Source organism: Raphanus sativus, chromosome 9 (genome assembly GCF_000801105.2).
Source record: "Raphanus sativus cultivar WK10039 chromosome 9, ASM80110v3, whole genome shotgun sequence".
Taxonomy (NCBI): domain Eukaryota; kingdom Viridiplantae; phylum Streptophyta; class Magnoliopsida; order Brassicales; family Brassicaceae; genus Raphanus; species Raphanus sativus.
In genome coordinates this window covers 31,438,979-31,459,325 of record NC_079519.1, presented here as the reverse complement: position 1 = coordinate 31,459,325, position 20,347 = coordinate 31,438,979, and the positions used below count along the sequence as shown (strand labels likewise).

At 34.4% G+C, this 20,347-nt stretch overlaps 2 protein-coding genes and 1 pseudogene across 2 annotated transcripts; 1 reads left to right on the top strand and 2 right to left on the bottom strand.

Moving 5' to 3' along the window:
• Positions 1-3,404: 3,404 nt before the first annotated feature.
• LOC108825224 (protein trichome birefringence-like 4) lies at positions 3,405-5,156 on the bottom strand (annotated as a pseudogene).
• Positions 5,157-5,229: 73 nt separating this feature from the next.
• LOC108827079 (beta-D-xylosidase 1-like) lies at positions 5,230-14,711 on the bottom strand. Its single transcript, XM_056994004.1, has 7 exons — positions 14,211-14,711; positions 13,409-13,690; positions 7,523-7,692; positions 7,352-7,449; positions 6,791-7,135; positions 6,295-6,708; positions 5,230-6,128 (listed from the first exon to the last, which is right to left on the bottom strand). The coding sequence occupies exons 1-7, from the start codon at positions 14,628-14,630 to the stop codon at positions 5,539-5,541; spliced, it is 2,319 nt and encodes a 772-aa protein (XP_056849984.1). The 5' UTR covers positions 14,631-14,711; the 3' UTR covers positions 5,230-5,538.
• A 2,271-nt stretch (positions 14,712-16,982) lies between these two features.
• On the top strand, positions 16,983-20,282 carry LOC130500231 (uncharacterized). Its single transcript, XM_056994993.1, has 5 exons — positions 16,983-17,076; positions 18,058-19,513; positions 19,588-19,687; positions 19,756-19,911; positions 19,959-20,282. Exons 1-5 carry the CDS (start codon positions 16,983-16,985, stop codon positions 20,280-20,282), a joined length of 2,130 nt encoding a protein of 709 aa, XP_056850973.1.
• The last annotated feature ends 65 nt before the right edge of the window (positions 20,283-20,347 follow it).

Below are 20,347 nucleotides of genomic sequence, written 5' to 3'. Positions count from 1 at the left end.
CATAAAAATAGATTGAAAATCTAAAAGCATCTCTTTTGAAATATTTTTTTACACCTGTTTTTTTTTTGAAATGCAGAGAATATTGAATGTAGAAAATGAATGGCAAAAAGATGACAATATAATATAATACGTGCCGGTCACGTAGACATCACGAGTCTCTTTAGGAACAACGAGCAAAAGCTTTGCCATTTAAGGCACTGTTCTAAATTCTTTTTGTCCTTTCTCTCTCACGAACAATCTATTAAATGTTCACCGATTTTCAGCTCATTAAAATATAATTGGTGTGTACATATTTACCGTTGTGCTAGATTATATGCATTCTTAATTAATTTAGAGATATTCCGGACCTCGGAAAATAATTTTCAGTGAAAGATGAAATTCACAGATAAATTCTTTTCATCGGTAGGTAAAAGAGCATTACAAAAAAAGATCTTTATGTATAAAATTGTGATAATCTGTAACAATAAAATATTAAATTCACATCTATACTATTAAAGCATGATCTTATTGAGTTTTTTACTAAAAATACCCTTTTGTTTACTAACATTGCATATTTCATCAAGGGCAATCAAGTAATATTAATAGCACATTTATATTGGATCATTTTTTGGATCCAGCCCACTGTCCACATCAGATCTCTCTTGAGCTATTTGAGCCGATTAAGAAATTAGATCCAATTCTTTTATTTTTCTCCAAGTTCAAATAATTTTTTTCAATCATTCTTAATATTTTGTTTAGTGAACAAAAATTAATTACTTAATTATTTTTTTCTTTTTAATATAATTTAAGCATTCATAAAAAAATTTGAGTTTTTCATTGAAAAATATAAATCTTTATTAAAAGTATATATTTTTTTATTAAAAAAATTAACCATATAATAAAATTAACTTATCATAGTTATACCAACTTAATTCATTAAAAATAAAGTTTAATTTTCTAAACATAAATATTCATTAGACGTAGACGTTCAAGTACTCATTCGGGTACGGAGCGGTTCTTTCGGCTATCGGGTTTTTAGGATTTTGAAATTAAACCTCATTCGGGTCTTATAAAATTTCGGGTCGGGTTCGAGTCGGATCTTTCGGAGTCCGGGTGGGTTCGGTTCTCATGCATAAAACCTGAAAAATAACCAAATAACCAAAGTATCTAAAACGGGTTCGGTTATTTGTACTCAAAGTAACCTAAGTATCTGATTCGGTTCAAATTTTTGTATCCAAATTACTCAAAAGTAACGAAAAGTAACCAAAAATATCCATTCTTTATAGTTTTTTGGGTAAACTTTTATCCAAACTATCATATTTTATCCAAAAATACTCAAAAGTACCGAAAATAACTACTATAGTTAACTTATAATATTAATTTAAAATATTAAAATATATAAATATAATTATAACATATATTTTTAGATATATATTCACATTATATCTTCGGGTACTCATTCAGTTCTCGGTTCGGATCAGGTTTGGGAACGGTTTGATATAGCAATTTAGAACTCATTCAGATATTTACCATGGGTCTGATCGGTTCGGGATCCTAATTTTCGTGTCGGTTTCGGGTTGGTTCGTCAGGTCCGGATATTGTGCTCAGACATATACTCATTTAAAATGAAACACGATAAAAAAAGATTAAAAAGTTTAAGTCTTTTATAAACAAAACAAATATATGAAAATATGACATTTACTAAATATTTGTCAATTTTAAAAAGATAAATAAATCCGTGCTTTGAAAGCACGGATCAAAATCTAGTATAAATTATTTCTAAAAGAGGTATAACAACTGAACTACTTGAAAAGAATCCTCTACTTTTTAGAAACATTTTTCGTCTTTTTATGGTGACTTTTTTATATACTTTTCCGAAACAGATTATCATGGTATTAGTATATGTATATACAGTAGCCGAGGTATCTTGTAACCAGGGGGGGTCACATGACGCACATGGATTCTTCTATGGAAAAAAAATACTTGTATATTTCATTTAAAATACAATGAATTTTGAACATTTAACTTATTTGACTCCTGTAAAATCCAGTTAATGTCAAATTGACCATAGTAAAAGAAAATGCTGCCTCTGCCACTGCGCATATAATTAACAAAAACTCACCATACATATTGTTAAAGTTCTTTTTATTTTGAACTAAATTGATTGAAATTGTTATACTCCACGGGTAAGGGTCCGTTGATATAAATAAAATGTATAAAGAGGTAAGTTGTTATAAAGGCCATGCAGGTCCATAAGGATCTTGCGATCGATCAATAAGGATCCTGCGATTCTCTCACCAACTTACTTAAATCTGACCTTTTGACATAAATACTCTTCGTTTTGCATATGAGCACTTGAGCAATCAATAACCCTACCTATTTCGTTCATCGGCATGTCCTGCATCTTACTATATCATATACACTCTCCGTACCTATAGCGAGCAGTACATTTTTTGTCTTAATAATGTTTTTAGTGACGAACAAAGGATATGACTAGTCTATATCATATACACTTGAACTCCGTACCTATAGCGAGCAGTACATTTTTTGTCCTAAAACAATGCATCAGCGTCCAACAAGGTGAAAACCACAGGCCGTAAAAGCAGATATGAGAACCGACAGACTATAGGGCGGTAGGGAAAGGAATGAATACCCTCGAAGATCAACCATGAACAAAAGTTCTTCAGGATATACAGTTGATGAGATCAGAATTCTATAAGACACCTTTACACATAAAGGCCAACTTGACCTATTGATTTTTTTTTTGACCTATTGACCTATTTGTTTCATTAATTGTATATCCCTCAAAACTAACATTTATGCGGATTTGTTAACATTCAAATTCATAAAGTATGGATTCATTTGGTTTACATTTTTATAAATAAATACAAATTAGTAAAAAGGTAAATACGTACACAAACAATTGCAGACAGAAAGAAAGTTTTGATAAATCCTCCTGAAAAAATCACAAATGAGAAAGTCCAAAAGGAAAAAAAAAATTAAGAAATTTGTTTTGTCAACTTCTTTTGAAAAAGTGGAAAGGGAAAAAATATGTATTCAACAAACTTCGATTCTTCAATGTTATACATCGTGGACCGTTTAATATGAATAAATACGTGTATAAGCTAGAAGAGAGTGAAAAAACAAACTAGGATATTTCCTAACAAAACTATTAACACGATTAGTTAAGACAATACCATTCACACGATTTACCGATGAAAAAGAGAGAAAATGTTGGTATAATCAGAATGGGCACGAAGCCCATCACGATCATGTGTAGTAGATGCAGGTATGGCACAAGCTGGAACTTTAACTCATTGCCAATCAATTGTACGTTAGCTCAAATCTACAATATGTGCTCAAAACTAATACAAACGAATATGCGTCCGAAAGAAATAGGGCATATTCTTTTACACACACACACACACACAAAACAAAAACCTAGAACCATTTATTTCTGTCGCTATTTTTGTTTGTGGAGTTGAACTACATTCATACTAATCTAACTAATACTTGAGTTAAGAGACAATGCATACACTTTCTTCTCAGTGTTTTTTTTCGAAAAAAAAAAACTTGCAAAGATCAAAAACGAGTGGCTGATCAAAGAGAGAAAGTAAAACCAACCACCATTTCAGAAGAGAGTACCAACTGACTTGTAAGACAAGGAACCACGCGAAACTAGCATAAAGAAGCTGGTTCCACGAGTCTGGGATTCCAGGTAGACACCAATGGCTACAATCTTGGAACATTCCAGTTGCAGGAGAACTTCCTCGTACCTCCACAGGCTGTCTGTACACCGAAGGGTGACCATCGGTTCGATACCAAGTCATTTTCGTTATATTCATGTAAAACACAGGCGTTTTCATATCCGAGATCACTGATTCCACCACTTTCATCATCCATGGATACCCTCCTGTGTACGTCTTGTTCTCTATCGGTCTTGTTTCTCCATCGCATTGCCCTCCTGCGTTCCACGCATCTTTTCTACAGTTTAAAAGCAAGATTGCTTGAGCTAAAATAAAACTCTTCACCACACTAAACCCTAAATAAAAGCAAGGTTGCTTGAGCTAAAATAAAACTCTTCCACACAATAATAAAACCATAAACACTAAACCATGTTTCATCCCCTTTTTCTGCAGTCAAACCCTAGTCAGAGATTGCTTGGTAACCAAGAAACCTAATGATACCTGAATTGTGAAGAGGAATAACCAACAAAGAGGACTCTGGTTCTGGTACTGTTGATATTGGAATCAACCCAATCAGCCCATGTATGAAGAGCTTTCGTGTAAGCGTCTTTGACTTCTAACTTCTCGTAAACTCGGTTTCCCTCCTTGAAATAATCTTTCCTGTAAATTCAAAATATGAATCAGAAGAACAGAAACAGAAGAAACTAGAAAGTTAGACTTGTGTTCATATACCCTTCATATGTTTTCTGGTGAGTCCACCAGTGACCAGTGTTGAACACAGTAATATCTGCGTTTTTGTATATCTTCTTGATCGATCCTTGGATCACGTCAAGCCTCAACGTCTCTTTTCTCTTCCCGTATCCATCTAAAACCTCTGATTCTTGAACGAGGAACGGTGATCTGATGAAATCTACAGAGCATTCAAAGTCCTTCACCAAAAAAAAAATCATAAACTTTATCAACTAAGTCAAACCAATAACAGGGAGCTAAGGTTTACTTACTTTGAATCTGAAACCGTAGAACCCTTCGTTATGTAGATTACTTTGTCTCCAAGAAACCCTAGAAACTCTGTTCTTGTCTTGAAGCAGTTGAACTTATCTTCAACGAGAGGACAGTAACCGGGAGAGTAAACCGGCTCGGTATCGTCGGAGACCCAGCTTCCGTCGAATATGTCGCAAGAAGTCAGTTCTCTGGTGGCGTGGTCTATCTTCTTGGACTCGTTCTTGACTCGGATTCTTCTCGGGGAAACAGAGTATAGCGTGGCTGTGTCTGAAGCAGCCTAAGTGGGAGAAGGTGAAGAGAAGAAGTTAGCGGCTGTGAGAAGACGAGAGGTGAAGCTCGAGACGATTAGTGAGGGAGATAAAACTGGAAGAAGGGAAGAGGAGAGGAGAAAGAGTGAAGCTAGAAAAATATGGTGTTTCGTGATGAGGAAGAGGTTCTTCAGATCCGCCATTGAAACGTCTCCTCTGTTTCTTTCTTTTCCTCTGTTTCTGAAGAAAGATTACATAACTCCATGCATAAAACAACCAGAGAAAAGATAGTGAGAAATATAAATACGGTATGCATCAGATTTGACATTCATTTCATTTTTCTTTAGTTTTCAACTTCTTAAACTTGCTCCTTTTATATCTTGGGAGCCATAATAAGTTCCAATATCTTTGGCAATTGGCACGAAATTAAAATTCAAGAAAAAACACAAATTCGAGAAGCGACCTTTGGTGCTTCTATATAGATTGAAAATTTTCTCTAGTAATTTCAGCTGTCTATTATATAAATAAGAGGGAGACACACTCACTTTTGACCCGAAAAAAGAGACAAAGACGCTGACTTTGTTAAGAGCTTCTTATTTGCTGCTTTCTTTTATATGCCTCTGTCAAAGTTGTGGTTGGACCAAAATGGTATGTTTAAGGTCACCGATATGCAAAGTATGTTTACCCATTGGGATTCTCCTCTTACCATACTCATCCACTACACCAAGATGCTTGCAAGCATCAACATCTACTTGAACAGTCCGTTTTGCACCTGCCGTGATATGTACTTTCTCAAACGCTATCAATTGTTTGTTCACATCCAGTCCTTTTATCCTGTTCCTTGGCGGCTCAGCAAAGACCAAAACTGTGTGTGTTCCGTCCACTTCACCAGTGTTTGATACTTCAACATGGATAGGCATTTTTGAAAATGTTTCACAGTTGGCATGAGACACTTTGATGGAGTTAGATGAGGAGTTGAAAATGGCAGAGTTGAGTTTGTAGGGTGAAACCAATAGTTGGGATGGTAGGCTTTGAGATAAACTGTGAAAGAAGGTAGTGTAACTTAAACCGAACCCAAATGGAAATACCACTGGACCTTTATAGAATCTGTAGGTCCTTCCTGGGTAATCTCCAGATGCTCTCATGGCCATTATCGTCATTGGCACTTTCGCCACGTAGTCTTGTTGATACCATGTCATTGGTAGTTTTCCTCCTATCATAAGATAACATAAAAAGTTAAACACTATTTAATATATAATTATGATTTTTTTATGCAAAAAATTATGATTTTTATATTGGATATGTGACTAAGCAAAACCAAAAACAATTTTTACTTTGGTTTATAAAAATAAAAAAATGTAACTAAATCAGGGACGTACCAGGATTAGTAGCACCAAAGATGATATCAGCGATGGCAGCTCCACCAGCTTGACCCGGATACCCAACCCATATAATAGCAGTGACACGTGGATTGTTCTTAGCAAAAGATACATCGATGGGTCCACCACTCATTAGGACTAGAATGACTGGACCTCTAGAGGCTTGAGCCACACGGGTCACAAGGTCTTGTTGGTAACCTGGTAAGAGTAGTCCGGTTCTATCTCTTGTCTCTGCCTCTATAGACTGGTCTAATCCCATCACAAGAACCGTTGCATCAGCTTCACGTGCCGCCATCTCTGCTGCACCAAACCCTTGGTTTCCTGCACAAGCCACGCCAGAACAACCAGCTTGATGAAGTGTCCTCACGTATCTTGAGATTCCTTGTAAAGGCGTTGTATAGGCGCAAGCTTTCCCTAACAAAAAAAATTTAATAACTAAAATTTAATATTGTGCAACTGATAATAATATAGCTTTAAAATGTAGTATCTAATCAACCTGCATAGTTTCCGATCATGGTCTCAGTGACATCAGAGTTAGGTCCGATCACGGCGACGGTACGGTGGCGCCTAGAAGAGAGCGGAAGAGAGCGGTCATCGTTTTTGAGAAGAACAATTCCTTGATGGGCTGCTTCAAGAGCTAAATGTTGATGGATTGGAGTACAAACATCTCTAGGCCCAAGATTAGCATAAGGCCCAAGATTACCATCAAACATACCAAGCCTCATTTGAACCGTTATAGTATTCACAAGTGCTAAATTAACATCGTTTTCTGTCAATAATCCTTTCTTCACAGCTCCTTCAGTGAAGACTGCCAGAAACGGCCCACAGTCCAAATCCAAACCTACAAAACGACACGATGTTTCTGGTGAAGAAGTCTGGTCGGGTTAGTGAAATATCAGCATCTGTTACAGATAGAGCTACATGACATATCTGTTAAATTTGGCCCCAAAAATATATATTGTTACCGGCCCTGAAACACATGTTTCATGGGTTTCTATTCAGACCCAACCTTGCCTTGTGGACTGAATTAAACATCAACGGTGGAAAAACAACTTACCAGCTTTAATCGAGGCAGCAGCAGCTTCTTCCGGAGTTGCCGTGTAGTGTTGTTGATTGAAGAAAACATCGACAGAGTCACAATCTGATACAATGTACCTGTATGCATTGATATTAAAATGATGTTTGATAAATGGTCAAATGAATACGAACCATTGACTATTGATCTTACCCATTGAGTTGCCACTGACCACGAATAGTGTTCTTTAGGAGATTTTCATCAGCACAAGTTGGCTTTCCATTGACTTGATTGTACGAACACATAATACTGGCAACATTTCCCTCGTAAACACAAGCTCTGAATGGTACATTGTATGTGTCCTCTAAATCTTGTTGGGTGACCTATATCATCATAAACTTATTTAATAACTAAACCTAATAACTTACCTATTAGCTATCTCTATCTGTATTAACAAAAGCATATAATATACCTCAAGTTGTACACATCATTTATGAGTTTTCTTTTAGATTATTATGTTTTGAGTTTTTTAGTTAGAGAAACGACTTTTTTTTTATTTTGGTATGATATTATTTCAAGTATATATTAATTTGGAAGAACAAGATAAAAGACAAGTAGGTTTGTCCTAGGTCCACATGACCAATAAGGATAAGATTCTGAATCAAATTCTCTCATGACACACTTGAATATAAAAAATTCTATCATGACCCCTTCCTTTTTAGTATTTATTTTTCATTTAAATTTAATTCAAAAAATATCTAAAATAACCAAAAAATCTAAGGACTTCAACATATTTACGGATCCATACCACTCATTCAAACCCAACCGGGCCAACCCATAGTCCGACCCATGCCCGACTAGTAACCCGACCTGAATCAATTATTAACCCTATTTTTTTTCTTCTTCTTCTTCCTTTTCTCTTCCTCCATAGATGTTTCTTTCTCCTTTAAATAAAATCAAAAAATTTCTTCAAATATTTACTTATTTTCTTTATCTTATCCAAATCCGGTTAACCCATACTCCTATTTAACCAATTATGTCTTATCTAAACTCAAATTTTATCTTTTTCGTATGATCTTCATGACAAAGAAAAATACAGAGTATTACTAGTACAACTAGTATGACTCCAACTAGTACAACTTGTACAACTCGAACTAGTACAACTTGTACAACTCGAACTAGTACAATTAGTACAACTCTAACTAGTACAACTAATGCAACTCAATTATATAACCAGTACAACTGAAACAAATATAATTAATACTAATACATTGAGTATAACTCGTATAACTGGTACAACTAAAACCTTTATACCTAGTACAATAATATGATAATATTTTGTTTTTACTTCAGCATAAGAATGATGTTAGAAAAGTGGATGATGTAGAACCAATGAGACATATTGATCTAACCTTTCCTGCTTGCATGTGTCAAAATACATGAATACTTAGTTTCAAAAATATTTGATATGAATAATGCTTTGTTTACAAGTTGTGCTAGTTATACTAGTTGTACTATTTCCGAGAAAATGCATCTTCATATTTTTTCTTCCGAAGCCGAAGATGGTACAACTGGCGTTCGAATATGATGCATAAGCATTCATGTTTGGCGTTTGTAATACGTAAATAATAATTTAAGTGGTACAACTGGTTTAAATACGATAGTAGTATTACTAATTTAGTTGTGATAGCAGTTGAGTTGTGTTGTTTTAACATTGGGTAGTAATCTAATTTGATTTTCAAATACATAAATCTATATTATTAAAATTGAAGTACATTTGGTACTGTTTGGAAACTTGGATAGTCGATTAAATGAAAAATGTTTGGAAACCTCGATAGCAGATTAAATACTTCTTTTTATTTGCACATTTAACCATTGTTTTTACACTAAATTAATTATTTCCTTTTGTATTTTCTTATTTACATATTCTGCCACTGCATTTAAAATTATTTTAAATTAATTAATTACAATTTCAAAACTTATCTAAACAAATCAATATTCATATATTGACCAAACAAAAAATTATTTTTTGGTGAAAATAAAACACAAACTGAATATATAGTATGTATTATATAAAAAAAATTTAGATATAATATTACATTATTTAGTTTAAAATGTATATAAAATTTCGAGGCTTCAATTTTCAAGAAAACAAAATATCATAAAATTAATAATAATTCACAGAAACTAATCCAAAAAATAATATTTTTATTATGTTGTTTCATTTTAAACTAAATTAACATAACCAACATGTTAATATATGAATATTAAAATTACATCAAATTTCATCAAATTATAAAACTTTTAATATAATATTATGTACAAATGAAAAATATTATCAAATATCTATATTAGAAAATAATATATTCTACTATATATGTAAATTATAAAACATTAAAAATATACATAAAACTTTTTTATAAAATCGGCGGTTTATGAGTTTACGCTGAACACAAGTCAAACCAGATATCCGCGCGGATTAATGTATGATTAGTGCAATTTCCTTTTTTTTAAAAAAAAATCTACACAAGTTATAAAATTATCGAAACAAACTGCACAAGTTATAAAATTTTAGATAGAATATTATGTACAAAAATACCTTTTGAAATAATTTAATAAAAAAATATTTTATTTTTTTCACAAATTAGATTGATCAAGACATCAAAACACCAGTTGAAATACGAATCTTTGTTTGGATATTGTGTTTGAATACAAGTTAAAGATTTTTAAATCCAAAAATTTTTTGTAAATCCACTAAAATAGTAGAACCAATAACCCACACCATTTGTTTTTTTCTCAATTTTTGACAAAGCTTTCTCATTTGATGAAGTCAATTCACTGGAGGATGCTGAGGCTCGAGGCCGAAGAGTTTGACAAAGCCTTCTCATTTGAAGAAGTCTCCTTTTGTTGAAAATCAATATATGTATTTCTGATTTAGTAGTTAACTTGTGTTTGTTATAGTGTTGTTCTTGTTTGAACTTGACATGTTTTTAATACTAATACAACCAGGTTAAATATGACAAAATAACTCTGACAGTACAATTGGTACAACTAAACAAAAGAGGGTATATATGTTTAAAAAGTGTTGCACATTTAAAACGTGGTAAACAACTAAAATGTAGTAAACTTATTAACATGTAGTTGTACAAGTATTTTAGTTGTACAATCGTATACATAGTTGTACCGAGTTTTGGGTTGTACAAGTTTGTACATAGTTGTATTTTAGTCCATAATTTGAAATTTGTAGTTGTACCAAATAGTAAAGAAATATACCTCAGTTGTACTACTTGTATATATTTACATACATAGAATCACATATGATGACATCATTAATTTTGCTAAAATATATCTGATGTATGTTTTTAAAAAATATAGTGAACAAACAAGTAAACGAACCTTTAAAGTATAAGGTAGATCATGGAAACTTATGTGATTGTGTAATAATTGCAAAAAAAAAATTAAAACTTCAAATAGTTAGTATAGACCATTTTAAAGACCTCCCAACTTGTCTAGTCTGAGTTTAGTTTCATATGGAAATCCAGATGAAATTTTAAATTTTATTAATGGAAGAAGTTGTACCAGTTGTATAAGTATTTCATGTCTGCTATCTATAAAGTAGTTTTACTAGTATTTCAATATATAGTTATGCTAGTTGTACAAGTATTATAACACAGAAATATGAATGTATGTTATATAAAATTTTATCAGTTGTACTAGTAATAATTGACAGAAACAACATATTACGAAGTTTGTCCATTACAAAGTTTAAAAGCACATAAATAGCATATAAAACACATAAGCAAGTTTTAAAACATGATAAACGACTGAAACATGATAAACCTATTATCATTTAGTTGTACCAGTATATTAGTTGTACAATCGTATACATAGTTGTACCGAGTTTTGGGTTGTACAAGTTTGTACACAGTTGTATTTTGGTAGAAATTTTGAAATATGTAGTAGTACCACATAGTAAATAAATAGACCTTAGTTGTACTACTTTTATATATTTATATACCTAAAATCACATACTATGAAATCATTAATTTTGTTAAGATATATTTGGTATATATTTTCCAAAAATTTAGTGAATAAACAAATAAACAAACCTTAAATATATAAGGTAGATCATGGAAACTTATGTGATTGTGTAATAATTATGGAAATTTTTGGTTAAACTTCAAATAATTGGCATGGATCATTCTAAGGACTTTTTAACTTGTCTATTCTGCAGTTATTTTCATGTGAAAATCCAAATGAAATTTTTAGAAATTTTAATTGAAGAAGTTGTACTAGTTGTATCAGTATTTTATATTTGGTATATATAAAAGAGTTATACTAGTTGTACTAATATTACAATATGATAGCTAAATTGAAAAATTTAGTTGCACCACATAAGAAGTAAATATACCTCAATTGTACTACTTATATATGTTAACATAACTGGTATCACATATTATTAAATCATTATTTAAAAATACATTTGGTGTATATTTTCCAAAAATATGGTGAACAAACAAATAAACAAATTGTTAAAGTATAAAATATATGATATTTAGAATTTAATGATTTTTACTATATTTTTCTTAATCATATTAGTGTTTTGAGTTGCAGTTAGGTGTTTAGATTGCATATATATATATATGTTTATTTGTGTGCATTAGGGGCTTGATTTCACTATTAAGAAGTTTGGGGCGAAAATCAAAGGTTGAATTTCACATTATTGAAGTCTATGGTCAAAAACAATGTTAACTAAAGACAAGGGATCACTCTGTAATTAATAGTAGGAGGTCTTGAATACAAGATTGAAAGATCTGGGGCTGATTTGAGGGATTTTTCCCTATTCCGAAAGGTTTGGGGTCAAAACGTAATTAACTGAAATGGTAAGGATAATATGTGCAAATACTCCAAAACCCACCATTGCTGCTCGTGGCTGAGCTCTCTGCAATTACGAGATCCGATGGCTACGACGGTGAAGTGTTGACGACGAATTGAGTTGGCTTTGGTTCGGTGGTTTTGGTTCAGATGAGACATAGATGAACGGCGTCGTTAGAGGAAGGCAGAGACGATGAAGCAAGGCGATGATGTGAAGGTTGAACGCGGCAGCGGAGCTGAACAGTACAGACGTAAATAGACGTTGATTCATGGTTAGGGTACTTGAGGTCGGTAGACGGAGAACGTAGATGACCAGCTCCGCCCGTCCGCCGGGTCTGAGGCGAGCCGTGAAGATACCGACGGCGAAAGTAGTTTTCTTTTTAATTATTTTTTTGTAGTTTTTTGTTTTAATTTTACTTTTTATTTATTTCATTAAGGTTATAAATATAAATTACATGTTATTGGGTCATAGAGAATTATTTAGGTTGTAAGAGAATAAGGATTATGGGTTATGTGTCATATGAGAATAATGTCCTAAGATTCTCCTCCACTATAACATAAGACTGCATATGCCACATCGCTCAAGTCACGCTGCCTATTGGCTTAGTTGGTATATAATGTTAAGCAAGTGTTTTATTTGTGTCTGGCTTTGATACGCATATATAATAGAAAGGAGAGAGTTTCATGATTAAAAAAAAAAAAGAAGATTGGGGACTTTATGGAAGGACTCCAATAAGAATGCTCTAAGGACATCTCGAACCTTACTCCATTTTTTTCTCCAAAATGGAGTAAAAAAAAATATGAAGTAAGGATTGCTCCAACTCAACTCTATATCTCACTCCATAATAGTGTTTACTCCATAAATGGAGTAATCTAATTTTTGTTTGTTCATCACTCCATAAATGGAGTAGGATTGAAGTATTTTTACTCAATTTTCACTGTTACTCCAGTTTGGAGAAAAAAATAGAATATTACATTGGAGATGCTCTAATGTCTGTGTTTCAAAAAGAAAAAAAAAAGAGATATATGATGTCTAAATACTAATTTGAAGAAGTTTGGCATTCTTTGACCAACCAAAAAAGGAAGAAGCATCAAGCACTTATTCCTAAATTCTTATCAATTCTAAAAATTGAAATTAAACATGCAGTCAAAACTTAAACAAGAAAACCCATGTATATAATTAGATGTACATAATACATATATACAAATGTGTATAAGATTTACCTTTGCGTTGAAATGGAAACGGTCGACGCCATTCCAGTTATCAAGATCATAAGCAGTGTAATGCTTGCAACATGCGGCGACTTTGAGGCGGTTACCGGCGCCGTCGCCCTGAAGTCCCCGGACGTAGCTGGCGGCGTATTTTCCGGCCACAAGAGGATCTTCTCCGGGAGTTTCCTGGCTACGGCCCCACCGTGGGTCTCTCAGTATATTCACATTTGGGCTCCAATACGTCAGACCGGCCACGCCTCCATTGTACATAGCTCTTGCCTCATCAGACACCACCTTTTATTTATTTTAAATCATGACAAGTCTTTAATATATTTATCCATACACCTTTGTTTTTATTGAAATAAAATAATTATTCTCCAATTCTTTTATATATATATATTTTTTTTGCTGGTTCTAGCTAGCTCGCCCAGCATCTTATTAATTACTAAATATCGCTGACAGTTGTAACATATATAGTCCGTACTTTTCACCCAAAAATATACTATTTAATATATAAAACCTTTACAATATCAAATTTCCGTTTTATACATGAAATATAAATATTGGCCTATATTTTTCTAGCCTACTTGTCTGACTTATTCGCTAGGCTCATGTCTTTAGTTAAATCTCTTTTAAAAAAATCATCTGAATTGTGCACTGACCGCTACGATGTTGATGTCAGTGTCATTTTTTTTTCACGTAAAGAACTCACAAAATTTAGAATTATAATTCTTCTTCTACGAAATAATTAGAATCCTCAGTTTTTCAAAATGTATATTCTTTACTTAGCATAATATTCCTAACTTGTTCTTACCCGTCCTATCTCTTCCCATAGAGACTGGTTGAAAGAAGCTGCGGTGGTGATGACCTGAGGGAAGCTGGTGGCACCAGGAAAGGCACCACCAAACTTAGCTCCAGGACCAACATCGGAAACGCCGTGGAGAGCCTCGGACCACCACTCATAGCCTCCAATACCGAGGCGTGGCACAGCGGCGGCATTGTTAACGAGGAGGCGGATCTTCTCCTGCAACGTGAGCCGTCCGATCAAGTCTTGAACCCTCGTGTGGACCGGTATATTGCCCTGACAGAACCGGAGTGTCCGGGTTAACCCATTTGCCGGGTCGCATGCAAACAGTGACCGAAGTGATTGTGATGAGTGAACCAAACATAAGAGAAATACGAGTGTAACTACGACTTTGTTGCCGATTAATAATGCTCTGTTATTACAAGACATCTTATATTTGTGTTTTGTATATGTGTGTGTTTATTATATGTAACATATGTGATGTTTGTTATTGTAGTTTTCATGGGAAAGAAAGCGAATGGGGTATTTATAGATAAGTACTTTTTCAGCCAAATTGATAACAAAAGATAAGAGACTCTTGTTGTGAACAAAGAATTAGATAAAGATTTAAAAAAATACAAGTTGAACAGGTTATACGGAAAAGAGATAATATATATATATATATATATATCTCGAAGTTTTTTGGGGGTAAAAATATATATTTTTAAATTAATATTTTGTTTTCCTTATTTTAATAAACGTGAATCTGTTTTTCCTTCTTTAAACATAATCATTTTCTCCATAATCACTTACCTTAATCTTTTTCAAAAAAAAAAAATGATCACTTACTTAAAATTACAGATGATGATAGAATTATAACTTCATCGTAACTTAAAGATATCACATCACATCCACTACAAAAGCTGTGTGATGTGGTAACATCCTTAAAGACAAATAAGTTATAAAGGATTGATGAAAAAAAAAAGTTATAAAGGATTTCAACGAAAATCTAAAATGTTGGTAGTCCAAAGAAACTAGGATGTAGATTTAAGCGCCTCACCAAATTCGGTCCTCACATATCTAGATTAACAAAAGTTGCAACACGGTAGATCCGTCGAAAGGCCACCGTTACACCACTATCACCTCGTGTTTGGTCACTTAAAATGTTCAAAGAATCAACAAATCTATAAATAAAACAAGAGACGAAAAAAGAAGAAAACTCTTTCTTTTAGCAAAAAAAAAAAAAAAAAAAAGAAAACTCTTTCACGGTGCTTGGCTATTACCATACACTAAACGATTTTTTTTTTAAATCTTCTTTATTTGCTCTATTCATAGTCAGATAAAATTTTATGAGAATTCTCATTAGGTTGAATTAGAAATAAAAAGAAAACATATTTTCTGGTAGCATGTAATATATTTGCTGCACAGGCTTGGGAACAAAAGCAACGCGAACAAGTTCATTGTCAGAAAAGATGAACAAAAAAATAAATAAAAAGAAGAATATCATAACATTATATGTATACAAAGAAAAACCTTATACATATGTGCATGAAAAATAAAAAAGTAAGATGAAACGTAAGACTAAAGCTGAGAGACAAAAAGAGAAGGTTGTCACGGGTGTCGACTCTCGACTCTCCACCAAATAATAGTCATTCAACATCCAGCCATGTTGCCCACACTTCTCTTTCCGAATTGTTATTGATCATTGCTCTCTTTTCTTAAATCTTTTTGTACATTTTTTATACATTCGTCAATAATTAAACGTTGACCCATGAACTTAAACTACGTTTGTTTTTGTTTCCTGGATAATATTATATACTCGTGGTCGTGGTCCAATTACCAACCAACTAGGTACTGCTGTTGTGATGAACACAATATAGCAACCTATTATTGTGAATACAGGATATGCAATTTTAAGAAGATAGGAACAATTTATTTTTATATATAGTATAGCATATATATATGATCTGATACGTAAATGGAGTCAAACAGTATTATACTTCTCCTTTTTTCTTATAAGATTGCACTTCTGATATTTATATATCATATTTTTGCTTCTGAACTATTTACCTAATTGAGACAAAACAACATATCGCACACGGTTGGTAAGGTTGAATCAAACAAAACCAGGTAAAAACGGAAAATGCTATGGGGAGAAAACAAAAAGATAATTATGTTCTAATAACAACTTCATAAAATAAATAATGAAAATATGAATCTAAATTAGGATTGGTCGAATGATTTTACAAGTGGTCTGAGCAACCAAAAAAGTCTCGCAGACACGTGATGGCCAACGAAAAACACTCTCGTGAGTCTTCATTTTACTTTGGTTATTACTTCTTTTCTCCCAGAAGTAGCTGTTAATATTTTTTCACTACTAGAAAACTGCCGGATTCTGAGGGAAATTCCGAGGGACTATGTGTCCGTCGGAATATTCCCACGAAATTCCGAGGAAATTCCGAGGAAACACAATTTTCGTGTTTCCTCGGAATTTCCTCGGAATTTTCCGAGGAAATTCCGACGGACTGGTAGATCCCTCGGAAATTTCCGAGGAAATTCCGAGGGATAATAGAGCCGTTGATTATTCCGAGGAAATTCCGACGGCAACGGCTAGTTGGTCGGAATTTCCTGGGAATGTCGTGGGAAATATCGGCAGATTTAATCTATAAATGCAAGCACCCCTCATCCTCTTCATTCACTACATATCTTCATCCTCTCTCATTCTATTTTGCACACACGAATCTGATTGAAAAAATCATGTCTTCTTATAATTATCATCGCTCTTGGATAGATCGACCTCATATGGATCCGAACACGAGATTGCTTACGCCAGAGTTCGAAAATGGTCTAAAGGAATTCATGGGGAAAGCTCTCAACCAACAAGAAGCTAAATCAGGTATGTTAAGATGTCCTTGTTCTACTTGTAAAAATAGGAAGGTTATAAAACAGTTAGATGTTTGGACTCATCTATATACTCGAGGGTTTACACGGAGTTACAAAATTTGGTATCATCATGGGGAAACTGATTATGAATATGGTAGTACTAGCGAACCTCAACCTGCGGTTAGGTTAGAAGAACCAATTAGAATGGACGTAGATTATGGTGTAGGTACTGAGCAGATGGTAAATGATCATTTTAGAGGGGAAGATTTACCCAATACACAAGCTAGGAGATTTTATGATATGTTGGATGCTGGAAAGCAACCTTTGTACGAAGGTTGCAGAGATGGTCATTCAGCTTTATCATCTGCAACAAGACTGATGAGCATTAAATCCGATTATAATTTGGCTGAAGACTGTGTGGATGCGATTGCTGATTTTGTAAAAGGTGTTCTACCTGAGGATAATGTTGCTCCTGGTTCATACTACGAGGTTCAGAAACTGGTAGCTGGTCTTGGTTTATCGTACCAGGTAATAGATGTATGCAGGGATAACTGCATGATTTATTGGAGGGCGGATGAGCAGCTGGATGCATGCAAATTTTGTGGAAAGGCTCGTTATAAAGATACGGGTGGAAGAGTTCCAGTGCCATATAAAAGGATGTGGTATTTGCCATTGACGGAAAGGTTGCAGAGGTTGTATCTGTCCGAACGCACAGCGCAACCAATGAGATGGCATGCGGAGCATTCAACGGATGGTGAGATTAGACATCCTTCAGATGCAAAAGCTTGGAAGCATTTTCAATCGACCTATCCAGAATTTGCGTATGAAAGAAGAAATGTCTACCTTGGATTATGTACGGATGGTTTCAGCCCATTTGGGAAGCATGGGAGACAATATTCTCTATGGCCAGTCATTCTCACACCATACAACTTACCGCCAAACTTGTGCTTGCGTCGAGAGTTTTTGTTTCTCTCCATTCTTGTTCCCGGACCAGAGCATCCTAGGAGATCACTTGATGTATTTCTACAGCCACTAATATATGAGTTGCAACAGCTATGGGGTCAAGGTGCTGAAACGTACGATGTTTCATGTAAAGAAAACTTCCAAATGCGGGCAGTACTTATGTGGACAATAAGTGATTTCCCAGCATATGGTATGTTATCTGGATGGACAACACATGGAAGGCTATCATGTCCATATTGTCAAGATAACACTGATGCTTTCCAACTAAAACATGGAAGGAAAACGTGTTGGTTTGACTGTCACAGGAGATTCCTACCACCAGATCATCCATATCGCAGGAGTAGGAATTTATTTACGAAGAACAAGAGGGTGTTTGATGATCCAACACCGGAAATCAGTGGGAGAGAAATGTTGACACAACTAAGAGATTTTGGTGCAGAAAGGACCCCAGACGTGGGTGGACATGTGCATTATCCGGTAGATGCTATTGGAGATCTACATAACTGGCACAAAAAGAGTATTTTCTGGGATCTGCCATACTGGAAGGATCATCTGCTGAGGCATAATTTAGATGTCATGCATATTGAGAAGAACTTTTTCGACAACCTGATGAACACGATCCTTAACGTTCAAGGTAAAACCAAGGATAATTTGAAGTCAAGACTGGATTTAGTCGATATATGTGCTCGTGAAGAACTTCATGTTGATGAGAATGGCAGGGCTCCTTTTCCCATATACCGACTTGATGCAGCGGCCAAAGATGCGTTCTTTGATTGGATTTCAAAGGATGTGGAATTTCCAGACGGTTATGCATCTAATTTGGGTAACTGTGTCGACAGAAGGGAAGGAAAGTTTACCGGCTTAAAGAGTCACGATTGCCATGTAATGATGCAGCGCCTCCTTCCGTTCGCCTTCAAGGAACTATTACCAAAGAATGTTTATGAAGCAGTTGCCGGGATAAGTGCTTTCTTCCGAGATTTATGCACGAGATCAGTTACTCCTGAATGTATTGAAAACTTGAAGACTAACATAGCCGTGATTAAGTGCAACCTTGAGAAGATATTTCCTCCTTCATTTTTTGATGTTATGGAGCATCTTGTTATTCACCTGCCAAGAGAATTGGAACTTGGTGGTCCTGTTCAGTATAGATGGATGTATCTGTATGAGCGGTATATGTTTCATCTAAAGAAAATGGTGAAAAATTTAAGTAGGGTAGAAGGTTCTATAGTGGCACAGTTTATCAGAGCAGAAACTTCAAACTTTGCGGAGCACTACTTTCCAGGAGAAGTGCAGACGAAAAGCAGAAAACCCGCTCGGCATGATGATAGAGGCGAAAGGGCAACATATTATGTTACGGTTCCAGACATCTTCACAGATGTTGGACGACTCAGCGGAAAACCAAAGAACCGTCAACTTACTGAAGAGGAGCACAGTCAATTGCAAATATATTTGCTCACCAACTGCGAAGATGTTTTTCAATACGAGAGGTACAAAATTTAAATATTATTTTTAATATTTATTTTAGCAAGTTCAAATTTTTATATTATCATAATATGTACAGGATTTTCATGGCGGAAAAGCGGTTCGAATATAGACACGCCACAGAGGAGGAACTAGAAGCACTGAAGATGAGAGAATTTGCTGGATGGATGCGTACTTATGTGAGTGCAGAAAATAAATTTTTATACTATTTACCAAATTTTTATACTAACATATGTTTTATTAATAGGTGTCTGATGGTATGGCCAGAGGTGAAACAATTAATGATTGGCTACGCGAGATGATTTGGGGCCCAAAGTATGTTGTGAAGTCATATCCGAGATTTGCTTCTCGGGGATATGCATTCACAACTTCTAAGAGGAGACATCAATTATTTTCAATATTTGCTTCATCATCATTCATACTTAATTAACAAATTTAAAAATGTTACAGGTTTGTTATATCAAATACCCCCGGGTTACGAACAGAGATGATCCATGGGTTACTGTTACAGCACTCAACCCGAGAAGCCGAGTTCAAGGAAGTTCTGAGTTGGAAGACCCACTCCAACCAAACACATCCGGCAACTTAAGTGCAGCAGGAGATGTAGCTGCAGTTGATCTTGTTATCGATTTCACCGATTTTGGAGACGAAGCCGTTGTTCACGTCGAAGATGAACCAGAGATTGGAGAGTTTCACCAAGATCCAGATTCAGATTCATCTGGTGGTGATGATGGTGACTCGGGTTCAGAGGATGAACCAGAGATTGGAGAGTAGTATAGTTTTTTTTTTTTTTTTTTTTTTTTTTCAGAATTCCGAGGAAATTCCGAGGATCTTGAGGG

What these genes read in the sequence shown, in the direction of transcription:
- LOC108827079 (XM_056994004.1), bottom strand. Translation starts at nt 14,630, where the DNA reads ATGTCTTGTAATAACAGAGCATTATTAATCGGCAACAAAGTCGTAGTT. An exon ending in TATGGGAAGAGATAGGACGG is followed by an intron (nt 13,691 to 14,210) that starts GTAAGAACAAGT and finishes AATAAATAAAAG; the next exon opens with GTGGTGTCTGATGAGGCAAG. An exon ending in GGTCAGTGGCAACTCAATGG is followed by an intron (nt 7,450 to 7,522) that starts GTAAGATCAATA and finishes CAATGCATACAG; the next exon opens with GTACATTGTATCAGATTGTG.
- LOC130500231 (XM_056994993.1), top strand. Translation starts at nt 16,983, where the DNA reads ATGGATCCGAACACGAGATTGCTTACGCCAGAGTTCGAAAATGGTCTA. An exon ending in GATGTTTTTCAATACGAGAG is followed by an intron (nt 19,514 to 19,587) that starts GTACAAAATTTA and finishes TAATATGTACAG; the next exon opens with GATTTTCATGGCGGAAAAGC. An exon ending in CTGGATGGATGCGTACTTAT is followed by an intron (nt 19,688 to 19,755) that starts GTGAGTGCAGAA and finishes TTTTATTAATAG; the next exon opens with GTGTCTGATGGTATGGCCAG.